The sequence below is a fragment of the Austrofundulus limnaeus genome, unplaced genomic scaffold (assembly GCF_001266775.1).
Source record: "Austrofundulus limnaeus strain Quisiro unplaced genomic scaffold, Austrofundulus_limnaeus-1.0 Scaffold6, whole genome shotgun sequence".
Taxonomy (NCBI): Eukaryota; Metazoa; Chordata; class Actinopteri; order Cyprinodontiformes; family Rivulidae; genus Austrofundulus; species Austrofundulus limnaeus.
The window spans coordinates 1,756,514-1,772,453 of NW_013952408.1; the positions used below are offsets into that span (position 1 = coordinate 1,756,514).

The 15,940-nt window shown below is 39.2% G+C and overlaps 1 protein-coding gene across 1 annotated transcript; it reads left to right on the forward strand.

Moving 5' to 3' along the window:
• Nucleotides 1-540: 540 nt before the first annotated feature.
• snai2 (snail family zinc finger 2) lies at nucleotides 541-2,683 on the forward strand. The gene is made up of 3 exons (XM_014030070.1): nucleotides 541-870; nucleotides 968-1,489; nucleotides 1,674-2,683. Exons 1-3 carry the CDS (start codon nucleotides 792-794, stop codon nucleotides 1,853-1,855), a joined length of 783 nt encoding a protein of 260 aa, XP_013885524.1. The 5' UTR covers nucleotides 541-791; the 3' UTR covers nucleotides 1,856-2,683.
• The last annotated feature ends 13,257 nt before the right edge of the window (nucleotides 2,684-15,940 follow it).

Consider the following 15,940-nt stretch of genomic DNA (forward strand, 5'->3'; position numbering starts at 1 on the left):
TTATTTTTTATCAGGGTGGCAGAAATGGGCTTCCATAATTTCTGCTCTTTCCAGCTATTCTGCTAATTATTTTTTGTGCTTCTATCAGCTTCTTTCTGCTAATTTAGGATTTTTTTCAAATATTTTCTGATAATTAAGCTCCTTTTTCTTAGACATTTTCAGCTAATTTTAGATTTGTTTCAGCTATATTATCTTTTTGTGATCATTTCAGCTACATACTGTTTAACTCAGCAAATGTGCTGTTTCTGCTTTGTGCTAGATGCAGCTTTTTCAGCTGCTAGTTTTAACTTTTTTGTCTATTTTTCAACAAATTGCTAAATTGCTTTGCATCTTTTCTTTCAGCATTAAGCATTCAGCTCTCCATTTTCACTTAAAATTCCAACTGAGTTCATGCAAGCGCCCCTGGAACAGTTTTTTGCAGAAAGCACCTGTCTTGCTGGAAGACATGGGGGAGTGTCAGCCTGCCCACACACACGAGGACCTTCCTACAGGCTAAAAGCTTTGCTTCTTGAAGCTCCGGCAGTCRGGGCGAGATTTAATTGGTTTGAGGTCCCAGCATATGTAAAACAGAAGTGGATGGCTCCTCCTATGCACCTGATATAGGGAGTATTTACAGCTTTTTTACGGCACTGTTTCCAAGAAGGCAGCGACGCACCATGACGCTCCGCTGGACTTAAAACCATAAGGATTTCCGTTTTTACGCAACAAACTACAAGGCTGCTGATTATTTGCTGAGGCGGAAGAAGAAGAAGAAAGTTTGCCCAGAAAGTTTGGTTCTTTTGTTTTCCAAAATGCCACGATCCTTTTTGGTCAAGAAACACATAAACTCCACAAAGAAGCCAAATTATAGTGAGCTGGAAAGCCCAACAGGTAATTAAGTAAAAAAATAAATAAATAAAATCTCTGTCAGCTCTTGTTCCTAGAAGTTGATGAGATAACGGTTTTTATCTAACTTTTTTTTTTCCAGTGTTTATCACGCCGCACTTCTACAAGGGCCTGCCCATCTCTGTCATCCCCCAGCCGGAGATCCTGAGCCCGGCGGTGTACAGCCCCATCACAGTATGGACCACCAGCAACCTGCCCCTGTCCCCGCTGCCCAGTGACCTCTCCCCCATCTCCGGCTACCCCTCGTCCCTCTCCGACGCCTCCTCCAAGGACCACAGCGGCTCGGAAAGCCCCAGGAGCGACGAGGACGAGCGGCTGCTGCCCAAGCTGACGGACCCCAGCGGGGAGGAGGCGGAGAAGTTCCAGTGCGCCTTGTGCAGCAAATCCTACTCCACGTACTCTGGACTGCTCAAGCACAAACAGCTGCACTGCGACGCCCAGGCGCGGAAATCCTTCAGCTGCAAGTACTGCGAGAAGGAGTACGTCAGTCTGGGAGCTCTTAAAATGCACATCAGGACTCACACGTTGCCTTGCGTTTGCAAAATATGCGGGAAAGCTTTCTCCAGACCGTGGCTGCTCCAGGGACACATCAGGACGCACACGGGTGAGTGGGATGGAACCTGATGGGCCTCCTGAGTTGAAGGCACTGATTTAACTTCCATGATCATTTCCTCTCCACTGCTAAGCTTTAAATTTAAAATGAACACATAAGATCACATTTTTTTCCCTGTAAATTTATCACGTCTGTGCAAAGATCTTTCTTAATGAAGTCTCCTCTGCCTCCACAGGTGAGAAGCCTTTCTCCTGCCCTCACTGCAACAGGGCGTTCGCAGACAGGTCTAACCTCAGGGCTCACCTACAGACCCATTCGGATGTGAAAAAATACCAATGCAAGAACTGCTCCAAAACCTTCTCCAGGATGTCTCTTCTGCACAAGCATGAGGAATCTGGTTGCTGCGCGGCACACTGAAGCTGGGATACCTTTTTCTTTTCTTTTTTTTTTCTTTCTTTGTTCGTCACCAGAAACCACCAACAAAACCCCTTCCACCTCTCTCCGTTTCCTCATTTTCTCCAAGCCCAGGGAAGCTGTCAGGGAGTTACACCAAAGCAGAGGGAATGGGGGGTGTGTGTGAGTTTGCTCACAAATATGCAGACTGTTATTTTATTTTATTTTTTCTATTCTACCGGTCCATTTCATTTCATAGTGAGAAATCCGCTCAGCACTCCCTCGCTTCTCGTTTCAATCAGTGTTCCTGTGATTGCAATCAGCGTTGAGCTTTGTCGAACCATGTACTAAACCTACCTGTGCCATTCATGCACTTTCCTGCATGTTTAGAAAGTTTCCTTCACAATGTTATCTTCAGTGTTTGTACCATTGCCTCTCAATGGCTGTTATCCACTTCTTTTTTTTTTTTCATGCAAGCAGTACCAAAAGGTGCCTTATGTCTGGCAGCGTGGGTATAACCAGTGTAAAAGCCATTGCTCCATAGGGAACAAGTGCAAACTTAGATTTAGGGAGATTATCATAACTTTTGCACACTCTGTAGAATCTGTAGAAACAGTTTGCCAGCACTCAAATAGCAAAACAAGTGCCTCATTTTTACTCTGCAATATTATGTATTTTTCAGCCAAAAAGGGTTCCTTTTTTTACATATATTTTTATATACTGAATGTAAGTGTGACTGGGATGATTGTATATCGACAGTGAAAAATGTGACGCTGAATGCTTTTGATATTGGTATTTCTCTATTTTTATGACGCTTTTTTTTTTAAAAATAAATGACGTTTTGTATAATTCTTTTGGCATCTTCCAAGTTGCTTTTCATCTGCGATGCTCTCTGCTGCTTTCAGCTGGTGGTGGTGGGAAGGTGGGATCGGAGAGATTTAAAAGAGGTCACAAGCTTCAAACAGAACGACAATCACCAAAAAAAAAAAAGTAAATGATATTTAATCGAGCACGTACCTGCTCGTGTTATGGAGATGCACAAAAAAAAAGACATGGAGGGAGGTGACTCAGCGCCGCGTCAGGCCTGAACCTGTTCCCAGTGAACCTGTTCAGACATCAAACAATCTTGAAATTTAACACATACTGGCTATATTGATCTGCACTCACTTGTTATACCCTCTGAGGGCCCATGACGCTGTTCGTTTTTTTCCTCTTTAGCCCAAGTGTGTTAAGTTGAAGTGTGAAAGTACAGCTTAAAAGATGTTATTATGAAGATCTGATCGTACCCCCCGATCACAGAATCACTGCAGGGTGCCTTGGACAGATATCTAGATTTTCTTTTGAACGCTTTTCACAAAAAAAGAGATCAAATTCACTTTGATGACCTCCTTGAATTCGAAGGTGCTTGTCATCAAGGATTAAATACCTTTCCTCTGGCTACATTTTGTTACCATATGCTTTTGCAGTAGAAAGAGATTAAACTAAAACGTGTGATGCCTTCAGGGATGCAGTCAAAGCTGAACTYTGGCTAACAAACCCCAGAGTATGCTCCTGTTTGCACTAATGCCCAAAAGCTGCTGACCTAAAAGATGCGATCTGACAAACAGACACTTGTTTTTCTAGCTAGGAGAGGCTGAACTACCCTGTGGGTACATTTTTTTCTTCTTCTCTTTTCCTTCTTTGACTCATCGTCAAGCTATTTCAGGTGCCTCTCTCCGAACTGGGCCCGACGGCTCTGGGGCTCTTCAGCTTTTGCTAAAAACAGGTGCAACCTGGAGGACACAAACCACAGCCACTGTTCCAGTGGGGGGAAAAAAGAGAAAAAAAAGTAGCAGCAATGACCTCATGTGAACACGGCACGAGTGGAGAGTTCTATTATTCACACCATAAAAGTAAAGTGCCATCAAGGGGCCACTTTACACTCCTGCAAACATTATCTGTTCTCACTTCTCTTTGGAGGATTTAATAACTTTCCTTCCATTGGCAGAACCTTATCACTTTGGTAACAGAGAGGAGTAAAAATATGGAGGGATGCCAGTTAGAATTGTGATCTTGCTTGCCCTTTTTTTTTCTTCTTTGACAACAATTAACTGCGTGACTGGTTTCTGGGGTGACAACAACGTGTTAAATGCTTTCTCTCCAATCTCAAACATGAATGTTGGGTTTARCTGTGGTGACGGTGGTGGGATGAGACGGGGAGGAGAAGGAGCAGCGACTCATTTGTTTTACGAACATATGGCTATTAGAGGACGTGTTAGGGAATGTGAGATCAAATATTTGCTGGGTTGAGGAGGCTGTTAACAGTCGAACGGCTCTGTTAAAGTCTTGACGAGACAGAATTGCAGGTACGGGAGGGAGGGCTGTTGGTGATTTTGTAATCAGATGGGAACCTGAAAACGTTTGGTATATTATAGGGAGACCGGGGACGGTAGCAACACATCATTTTTCTCTAAACAGAAACAAGCTGGAGTGATGACAGTCACTGTACATGCTCAATTCGATGCTCCACATTGCAAAGAAAAAGTAAGCAGATTCAAAAACTGCTCCAAGATTTATTTGAAAAAAAAAACCACCTGTTTTTGAGGTACCAAAGTATTTTTTTTYCCCAGCTTTATTTTTTATACTGTTGTCACTGTTTTTGTGATGCAGCTCAAATTTATATGATTTAAACAAGTGATATGTTGACTTTTAACTAATAAGGTTAACATGTATCCAGATCAGCTTATTTAGCTAATACATGAGGTTTTATCATGGCTCACAGGAAGGGGGACAGTTGCAACATTTGTTGTAACTGTCCCCATACGATAAATCCATATAAAAACAGAGCACATATGGATGATATTAAGATGTTGAAATTTAGTTTACACTTAAAAGGGTATTGGGTATTCATGACAATTTTGTAGTTTAAAACATAAAAGTGTTTAAGATGTATTTTCTGCAGTTGTTGTTTTCATTGGTTTTAAAATCCCAGCTTCTTTCAATGTAAATGTTGCATAATGTAGGCGTACAGTGACAACAGGCAAAACAAAAGTTAATTGCCTCACGAATTCTTCTATTATCCTTGTCTCAAAAATTCAACTGTATTTTATATCAATTAAAGTCTGACATCTGTATATAAGGTCTACTCATCAAGGCAAATCTATATTCGCCATTTGATCAAAAAGAATAAATAAATAACACTGTAATATCATTATAACTTACAGTTTTTATTAATTTATCAACAATATAAATATAATAAAACTTTTCTTTACAGTGAAATATATTGTATTAATAATACGTTGCAACCACCCCTTAACAATGTTGCAACTGACCTTGGCCCCGAGGTCAGTTGCAAAATATAACTTTTCGTTTTCAAATGCAAATTGTGAAGAATGTACATGCTTTAATCATCTATTAATGGTTTTGACTATTAACAGACAGATGTGAGTTTATTGTATTAAAATTTGGTTTGTCTAATTCAAACCATCTCTGAGTAACAGAGTCAAACGTAAAAAGTGTTGCAACTGTCCCCGGTCTCCACTACATATATTTTTAAAGGGGAACAAAAATGTTGGTTGGGACCAAAACATTCAGACATCTGGCAGGTAAACGTGAGCGAAACTGCTCATCTTGACATCTTTGTAAATATTTTTACAGACCAATCACTCCCCAGAGGCGGTGATAACTCTTCCACGGCTCCGCCCACCAGCAGTGGGGGTCTGCAAACATGGCTTTAAAGAAAACACCCAGACAGCACAACCGAGAGGATGAGGTTTTCGCTCGGCCTTCCTCGAATCGGATGAGATCTGATGGTGTCTGGTGAAGAAAACCCAACAAAGACCCCATTTAACCCACAGCCCACGTGACCTGTAGGAGCTGAATATCACCCCAGATGTTCTGCATCCCTTCAAAGCAAAAACCTAAAGCTGTGATAATGATCAAATTTAAATTTAGTCATTTTTCATAAGAAAAACACGTTTCCACCTCCTACTTGACTTTTCTTTTCGTGTATTTAATAAGGTTACAGATAAATCCCTATAAATGCGAGGTGACTTTTAATTATTTTTTCTCAAAATCAACTCGTTCATTAGATTTACTGCAACCTGACTGTTCCACTTGGAGTAGATGAAGGCCAATAATGTCACCGTGACTCAAAGCATTAAAATATTTCCCGTTATTTACATATTTAAACAGGTGTGATGTATTGAAAAGTGAATCAGGTCGTTGCCTCAAACGCTGCTATAATTACGGTACTTTCATGCAGAAAACGCTTGAAATTCTGACCTTTTTCCCCTGTGAAAAGGATTGAAAATATTAATCATAATTTTTAAAATTGTTTTATGGACTAACTCAACTGTCTGATTTAGCCTTCTCTTTCCCTAAGTAATCATTTCTCTCAGCAGACTACCATCAATACGGACAGAATTAACCATTCCATTCATTTGATCAAGCACATTTCATTACTTGTTAAATAAATGTCCCCAGTGTGCACATTTCCTTGCCCGGGGCAACATAAATGTCCAGCTTCAAAGAGGAGAAAGCTGGATGTAAAGCARGGCATGACTCCCTGAAACCTGCTGACTTTATGGTGGATCAGGGAGTATGACTCCTTTATGACCATCAAGTGGAACAAATAAAATTAAGGGCGTTCTCTGAGGTCCCACTGTCTTAGTCGAGAAGTGCTCCTCAGTTATTCCCGCTAACCCCCGCCGCTTCAGAGAGAAGCTGCTGTGGATTCCTTCTCATCCCAACCGCCTGAAAGAATGTGGTCATTTTATTGAATGCCCACCTCTCGTTAAGTCTTATTTTCTTATTCTGTTGTCTCCTCAAACGACTGGTTTCACTGTTTATAATGGTGTTGGTTTTTTTCTCAGTTTGCCTCTAATTGTGTACTATCCTTTGTTATTTGTTGATAAATGGGATTTAGACAGTTCAAGCAAGGATAATTTAATCACTAGGGAGGCTGAGTTGTTTGAAAAATCCATTGTGTCCTTTAGTTTTATGTGTTTATGAAAGTCAATGACGTAAACAAAAAAGAAATAAATAAAGCCAAAGTTACTGTTTGAAGCCAGCTGCCTCTTGKTGAGTGGCAGGCTGCAGTCAGGTTGACCCCCTGTTGGTCAAAAAAGATTTTTCCTCTGTGTCTCGTTAAGAGTGGAGGTGAAGAGGCCTGTGAAGGCAGACAAAGCTGTGTTGTCCTAATCAATAGCACTGCAGCTTCTTTATGTTGCCTTTTTTTTTTTTTTTGCTCTTCCTTTGAGGTCAGCTGTGAAAGCATCCTGTGATCATATTTACTTGATTGCATTTCCTTCTTAAAGCTTCATCCACAAAAACCCCATGACCATAGCTGTGGAAAACCATCACAGAAAACAACACGATCCTTCGTGGATACATGGAAGCTTTAAAAATGCATTTTTTTTTTTTTACAGTTGACACTCAACGTTTTATTCTGATGTTGGGAATATTGCTGTATATTTCTACTTACAGCACTTTAGGAAGTGGAGCTCGCACCTGGGAATTGTTAGAAAATGTGTTCAACTTGAATATTATTTTGCCGACACAAAGTTTATCACATCACATCACTGTGGACCACTTCACCCAGAACTTCCACATGGCTCAGAGTCTCAGCCAAATGGCCGCAAGCATGTCCTTACACTGGCTGTGTCTCAATTTATGGGTTGCAACCAGCGTTGCAACTAACGCAGATCGCAGCCCACGTTGTCCAYAGTCAACATAGGTCGTAGGCCGCTTGTGTCAGCTGCATGAACAGCTGTGAAATGAGACGATCTAGTCTACGAAAGAYGAATGTTTCAGTGACCCCGCCCCCCGTTGCCTCCTTACCATTGTGATACATTTTATATTAGATCGCTTCAGTTGTTTTTTCAATGTATAACTTCACAAAAGTCAGTTTTAAGAGAAAAAGGTTACAAATGAATAAATATAAAAAGCATTAATGACATGGGTTCAGCTCCAATAACAGTAGTTGTAACAGCATTTTATAAAAGGGGCAATATCATGTAAAATCAACTTTTTTGAGTTATTTATCATGTTATAATGTTATATTCTCATTAAAAAAAACATGCCCAAAGCCTTGCTCTGACCCATTCATGCATGTTTGAGAAATCCTGCAGCATTTTTAGGCAGCCATGCTGAGGAGCAAAACGACAAGTGGGGACCAGAAATGCCTTTTAGTACCAGGAACGCCCCAGGGGCATGTCTTTAAGCCAACTTCCTCATGGCAGAGCACCCCCCATCTCATTCCACCTCCCCACACACACCGCCCAAGACTCCTACAGGCTCTCGGGTGAAACTGAAAGTGAAACTTAAACTGTCTGCTGAGCTCCACTACTTCTCACTCAGTGAAGCTCTTTTCAGATTAAAAATAGCTTTGAGGAAATGCATTTTCAGATGCCAAGTAAACTGCATCATGGCAGTCCCCCCCCTCCCCCCCCACAGAAATGGACGAGAAAGAAACAGAAGGTGGTTCTTAAAGAGACAGAGGCAATTCCAAGGGGTTTAGAAGAGGAAGTGATGAGAAGATAAGTTTATTTTCTATTTAAACTTAAAAACAGAATTTTAATAACAGCTAAATGTGACATAGATACTTTATTATGGTATAGTATTTAAATGTATGCCTGAGAAACACATAATATTACCCCTTTAAACACCTCATTGCAACAAAAATGTCTTTATCTAAGTTGCTTAACTTGTTTTCTTTGATCAGTAATAAATTTCCAAATTCCGTCACTAACTCAAAGAACTCTGCTGTAAATTTTTTGAAAAATCTATGCTGTCTTTTATTTCTGTTTAATTTGCTGACAGTGCAATGAATTCTGGGATACCACTGGCCACGTAGGATACTCAGAAACAGCCTATGTTTTCGGGGTTTTCTCGGCCGCATGAGTAGGCGCCTATGAACTGGGACAGCCTACGGTGTGGGGAGGTGATGTAAGCAATCGACAAATAYGGCCGATGTCGGCTGTAACCCCTGAATTGATACACAGCATGACTGCGTCTGTACTATAGAGTCTCCAAGTACACAACAAGGATTTTGCCTGTTATGTCCCTTTTAATCAATCGTAAAATGTCCTTCAGAAAGAATCACATTCAACCTATGCTCCAGGTGTAATTTGAAAACTTATGCTAAATGTTTTGTTCAGGGTACAAGTTAACTCATGCAGTAATGTACTAAATCATCTAGCTCATTCGACATGGCAGACATTTTTGTTTGTGACGTTTCAAGTCTGAGTTCTGACTTACTGGAGTTACTGGAGTTGATTTTTCTCACTTGGAACTCAGAAAATCCATCTTCTCAGAACATAAATGTATCATATAAGAACAAATACATTGAGCTCGTGATGACATCGTACTATCATGAGCTGGGTTTCATACACTGTGGAGCAAACGGAACATCAATAAACAATGAGCTGTAGACAACACATGCTGTAGCTGAGGAATTTTATTATTACTTTGTCTTGTTTATTGCAGATAATAATAACTGCGGGTGGGACAGCGGTGTGGTATTTGTCACAGCTAGCTAACAGAGAGGTTGTCAGTTTAAATCTTGTTGGTGGCTTTTCTGTGAGGAGTTTGCATGTCCTCCTTGYGCGTCTGGGTTTCACCAAGTACTCGTGCTTCCCACACCGTCCAGGGACATGCATGTAAGTCAGATTGGTGTTCCTAAATTGCCTCTAGGTGTGAATGTGTGTGGTTTGCTCACATGTGTTTGTGTTGGCCCTGTGATGAACTGTCTATAATGTGGCCTATGTCTTCCTCTGTGGTAAACTCCAGCCTCTTTGTGACCCAGAACAGTATAAAATGRTCATGGAAAATAAAAGAATAAATGCTTCAAATTGTGTTTCTATATTTGTTAAATAGCTTCTCAGAAATATTTCATGGTATCGAACTTCTGAGAAATATATCTTCAAAAAGTTCTTTACATGAGAGCTTCCCCAGTCATTCTATGTCAGCAGTTGTTTTTTTTGTTTTTTTGTAATACAATATGTGGAGTTGTGTAGCCCCATCCACAAATCCTTTTAAAGTCATCCTTTTAACCAGAAAAATGCATGAAAAAAAGGGTTTCGAAAAGGAGATGCAGCACTTACCTTTATTTCAAACGTTCCCCGGTTGGATGAACCTGCTGATAGCGCAGACGCTGTAAGTGACCAGAGACTACAGCACACACATTAGTGAGGCGGTGAAACGGCACAGTCGTTAAGGTTATTCAAATCAGGTTTCATCTGAGATCTAGTTTTCAAAAATGTCATTTCGAAGCCTGGATGTTTATTTCGTGATAGTGATTCTGAGCGAAAATCGTAAATATATTCCTGCTGCGAGACACTATTGTGCACTTTAATATGATTAGGCCATCTCCTGCAGGCACAACGCACAGGTAATATGATCATGTTGATCTAACCCTGCAAAGCCAAGCAATACAATTTCMTGTTTTTCCCACTAACCTACCACTTTAATCTTAGAAATGAGCAATTTTATTAGAAAAACAAACATATTTATCCCTCTATATAATGTTTTGTCAAAACAGATATTCTGAATGAATTAATTTATGCTCGTATTATAGCTATTTCAGAAAAACTGCAACTATTGTAGTCTTTTTTCTCTAATATGATACTTTTGTGTTTTAAAGGGCAGTATGATGCATTTTCTTGGCACATACTTCAATTTTACACCACAATCAAGTAATTTAGTTACCTTCAGTTGTTAAGATCAAAAGTATACATATAATATAGATAAAAAGTAAATCTAAAGGTCTTGGATTTGGCCTCTGTCTTTTTAAGAACCTCCTACCGTTTCCAACGCTCCCACTTCAGCACGTCTTCACAACAACGCTTTGGGGGAGGGGAGTTCTGTGGGTGGGAACTTGGCTGCAGGGAGGAGCTTTTGGTAAATAGGCGGTGCTTTGTTCCAGCCAGCGTTTGGGCAGCTCCACATGGCTGCCAAAGGAGGTTCAAGGATTTCTCAAACATCAGTCAAAATAACACTCTGGGTATGTTTTTGATAAGGGAACGGCATTAGAAAAAATCTGAAGCTCAAAAAATAAATCAATAAAACTCAGTTTTAACCTTTTAATATGCAGGACCAGTTAAAGTAATACGATTTGCACACAAACTCAAAACCTTCGTAAATGTTTCATCCATTCAGCTCATGATTAGTTTGTGTATTCTCATTTTGAACTCAGTCCACCTTTTCTTTTCAGTTTCAAAATATGAAAGATGGCTTTTTGCCGTGTCACAAGGGATCCTTGAAGAGGTAAAAACACAGATGTCACTTGGTTTGAATCATGTTTCCATCATAGGGCGACAAAGTCAAGTCTCTGTTGTTCGCATTCCACATGAATGAACACTATTCAGGCATTAAAGGCTCTGTCCTCTGCTTTTGCAGGACGGCCATCAGATGGATGGAATCACCTCCTGACAGCCTCATGAAGGTTGTCAGCTCTGCGAAGTGGAGACGGCTGGTTTGATGTCAAAGAGCTGGCACCCGAAGTGGGGACAACCTGCTTTTAATTTGAATAATGATTATGACGTTCTTTGGAAAAGCAGGTACAGCAAATTGCTCATTTTTAATCCTTTTAGACCTCAGAGGTGCCTTTGACACGTTGATCATCTCATTTAAATTTTAATGCTGTAAGCACTGGCGATGTCACACATGTGACTGATTTACCTCCTGAACGCTCAAACCTAAACTTGTGTTCCCCGTGTGGAAGCGCTGAGTCTCCAAATTATGTGTGCAGTTTATTAAAAATGTTAATGATTATGTCAAACTAACAAATAAATCTTGTAATTTAACAGCAACTTGAAAATTTTCCTTCTGGGAGTATAAAAGCCCACAAAGTAAATCAAGTGTTTACTGAAAAAGTTTTCTTGCAGCAACATGAACATATGAACATAAAAAGATTTAAATTAGCATACAGAGTCGACAGATAACAGTATAATTAAACATGGAAGCAGTTTAATCATTTTAACACTGTTAGTGCTGTTGTAAGGTTTTATCTGCATTTTTTATACCAGAGTAATGATCAGATGGAGCAAATTTATAAAGTGAAAAACTATTTTTCTGTGTTTTTTATGGACGCAGTGTCATACTGACAAAGTTCAGTTCATTTATTTGAATTGTTTTGTACGCRTGAGGTGTGTGTACAGTGTTACATTTTATATACAGATTGATTTTTATTGTGAGCATTGGAAGTCTCGGCTGTGCAAAGTTTGAATGATTTTTTTTTTCTCTGACCACAGGCAGAAACCGAAATCTGAAAAAAGTTTTTAAAAAGTCTGAAAAGTTGTATTTTTATAGAGACTGTCCACACATCCTGGAAAAAAAATAAACCCAACACTAAAACTTAGCATTCCTTGAAGAAATTGATTTTATGTTGAGAAAAACTGTCATCTGATCCCATCTGATATCATAAGATGTAACGGTCAGAGGATGTTGTGAATGGCCCTGAGCGTTAAGCTCAATATCCATAAAACTAACAGAATTTTAGCCATTTTTCATTATTGTTTTTGATTTGTTATTCTGTTTGGTTTATTTCAAACATGTTAACTATATACAGGCAATTATTGTGAGCAAAGAAGAGAAAAACAAAAGATAAAGAAAACTAAAAAAAATTAAAAAGTGCACATTTATAGCAAATGTGCACTTTTTGTATAGCTCACATGTTGAAAAGAAGTGAGAAGAGGTACACACTTATTTAGTACCACCCCTTCACCACTAGTTATCAATTTTTACAAATCTAATTCCTTGTCAAATGGGGACAAATGCATTATCACTCCCAACTCGTCACATTTTGACACTTGGTCAGGGTCCGGTTTTGACGTGTCGGGTACCACCACCCCCACCCCCTCACATCAGTTATTAGTGAGATAAGAACAAGAAGGAGAAGCCTGTTGTCATATTTTTGAATAGTGTAAAATAAATGCGACAACTAACTGTCATCTTATACCCATGACCCTAAACCCCAAACTTAACTTCTATTAGCCCAAAATATCCAGTCCCTGACCTTAAACCTAACCAGTAACCCTGATCTCTAAATTTAACTATGGACCCCCAACCCAAAGACCCTATTCAACACATCAAAACTGGTGCAGAAGGAACCTGACCAAGCGTCATTATGTGATGAGCAGGAAGTGAGAACGTGTTGCAAAACGAGTGGATCCCAAACTTGTTGTCTGACCTTTTGGAGTTGCAATAAGGTGAACTTCACATCAAAGTATTGCTTTTAAAACAGACCCCCAACTGAACGATTTAAATGTGAAAAAGAATTATTTAAAAGCATGATATGTCTGCTTTAATACAACTAGTATTAGAAATAATAGATATATTTGCAACGTTGAAAATAATTTACTTAATAGGATATTGTCATATGTTTGCATGTCTTTATAATTCATGAAAGTAATTTCTTTATATTTTCTTTTAAATTATTTTATGATGCTGCTAATGTCACTTAGCTTTGGTGGCCATCTTGAAATAAACTGACTCCAGAAGTTAATTAGTTAAAGGAGATTAGACGGTCTAGATCACTTAAAATATATGACAGGTTCATGACATTTTTCAGTAACGCAAACATGGTAAAAACATCCTCAGCCTTTTCTTTTTGGTGGCTGGTGATAATAAATTACAATCAAGGTGACATTCATTGACAGTGAATGTAAAAGGAATATTAAAAATGTGCATCCCTGCTTGCTGAAAACTCCTCTGTATCTCAAAGATGTGTTTCTGCTCACAGAACAGGTCTTTTTTTCAGTTTTACACATGATCAGCTTAAACAAATATTAAGGTGGCATGCTTACTTTAATGAGTTCAACAGAATTAAAAGACCAACACAGTCTCTAGAAAACACTAAAGTTCTTTGCAGTTTGCAAATAAAGACAAAACGGTTCGGCTTTCTCAAAGGGGAAGTTTCAGCTGTAACTACGTTTAGGTGGAAAATATTCACTTCAGAGACACATGTGGGTGTTTGGCCCCCAGGAGCCTGTTGGATATTCCTTCCAGTCTCCACCCTACTTTAGACCTGAAAACACCATTTTCGAAGTCAACGCTGCTCTGAGCATCCCATTAACAGTCAGGAGATCTGAGCAAATTGCGTCTTTGCCAGCTGTTTGGATCCAATCAAACCGTGCCRGCGCTCATTCACAGCCAGATAAAGAGAAGAAATTACACAAGGTAAGGACCTCAGAAGACAAATGGCAGAAATGATTTGTTTCTAATTGTGCAGCTGTGGTCCCAGCCATTTCCTCTAATTAATATCCTTTTTCTGTTTACCTGTTTCATGCTTCTTTTTTTATTTCAAGCCATTACGTACTGCGAATACAAAAAAAAAAAAAATGCAACAAGGCACCTTTCACAACAAAGATAAAGCTAATTGATTTTTACCCTCCAAATCGACAGTACCACAAAATACAAGTGCAAACACGGAACAAACTAAAAAGGATGAAACAGAAACTAGAAAAGGGAAGATTTTAGTCACATWTGAGGAAGAATATTGCACAATGATGACATATTTTGATCAGATGTGATTTCTAAGAAAGTCAGTGTGTGTTGATGGTCACCAGACTGCAGCCAGTGACTTATTAAGGTGAATCTGGGTTGATAAAAGTCTTCTGGCTGCTATCAAAATGGCTTTCCAGCTTTAACAGAACATCAGTGTGGGTCTGAGAAAACAGCACATCATTTATCTATGTTTGAAGTGTGGTAAGAGGGGAAAAGGGGAACATTTCCAAGTAATTTCCCTTGAAGTAAACTGTTTTAGTAACTGTGGCTATTTGCTTTCTATGCTAACGCTGCGGTAAGTATGAAACAAAAGTGAATTTTACTCATAAATAGAGCTAAGAAGCATAAAAATGACTCAGTTCAAACAAGTGGTGTACTTATAACATTGGGCCTGATATAAGTAGTTCYACTTCTTCAGAATTCCCTGAAACCCAGAAACAATACCTGCATCAATACCAGATTTGAGACTCAATTTAATGGGTTACATATTAAATTTCAAGCTTGTCAGTCCCATGTTTAAAAACTTTATACAAGYTGAAAGAAAATTATATTATTTTTATAATATTTCAACAGTATAAGTCATGCTGTATATGAGTTGATTCAGTCAGAGGGACAGTATGTCTATAAGGAAGAAGAGACCTTCTTCTAAATAAAAGAAATGTGTTTTTAAAGTCACTGTATAATGGTACTTTGTATCAGAGTACCCAAACTGAAGTACTTTTAATAATAATCAATTTGAGAAAAACTGTTATCTGGATATCTCTGGTTCAAATTCTACAATATTCACACTTAAGCACCTTTAAAGGTCTGGTAATATTCATACCTGAAAGCCACTGGTGGCCTTGATTTGACTGGAGACCAAAAATGCAACATATGTTCATATTTCCAGCTGGTGCGGTTCACATTCACACTACACTGTGTCAAACGAACCAATCCGTTTGAACAACCTGTTCAGCCCCTCGCCTGTGGGGGCGCTGCACCGAGAATCACTGAAGGAAACAACTCAAAATCCTCTGAAGACACTGAGCACAACTTCATTCTTCACRCAATGTAAACAAACATGGAGTGGCRTTCACACAYGCATTCGAACCACACCAGAGTTCACTTCAMTYSAACCAAGACCTAGGTTTTTAGGTGGACCAGAGATAGTTTATTTTGGTTTGCRTCAGAGTTTGATTACACATTCACACCTCCTCAMATGAACYAAACTGTTTAGGCAGAGTAGAGCTCAATTAAAGYGGACAAAACAGGGCTGAGGTGAATRCACCCTCTCAGGGATCTTGTGCTGGATGAATTCTTGGATGAGTGCGGTGTACGCGGGTGATGGAGAAGTGGTTTTACTTTAATTTTTGCATAGAATAAAGAAGATAAAATAATGTGATCAAAACTGATATCTTAAATTCTCGTGACATTCAAGCATGTTGAGAACCATGAAGAGTTTTGTTTTTATTCTCTTATAGCATCTTAACAATTTCGGATTTTGTATATATATATACACTCACCGGCCACTTTATTGGGTACATCACGCTAGTAACGGGTTGGACCCCCTTTTGCCTTCAAAACTGCCTCAATTCTTCGTGGCATAGATTCAACAAGGTGCTGGAAGCATTCCTCAGAGATTTT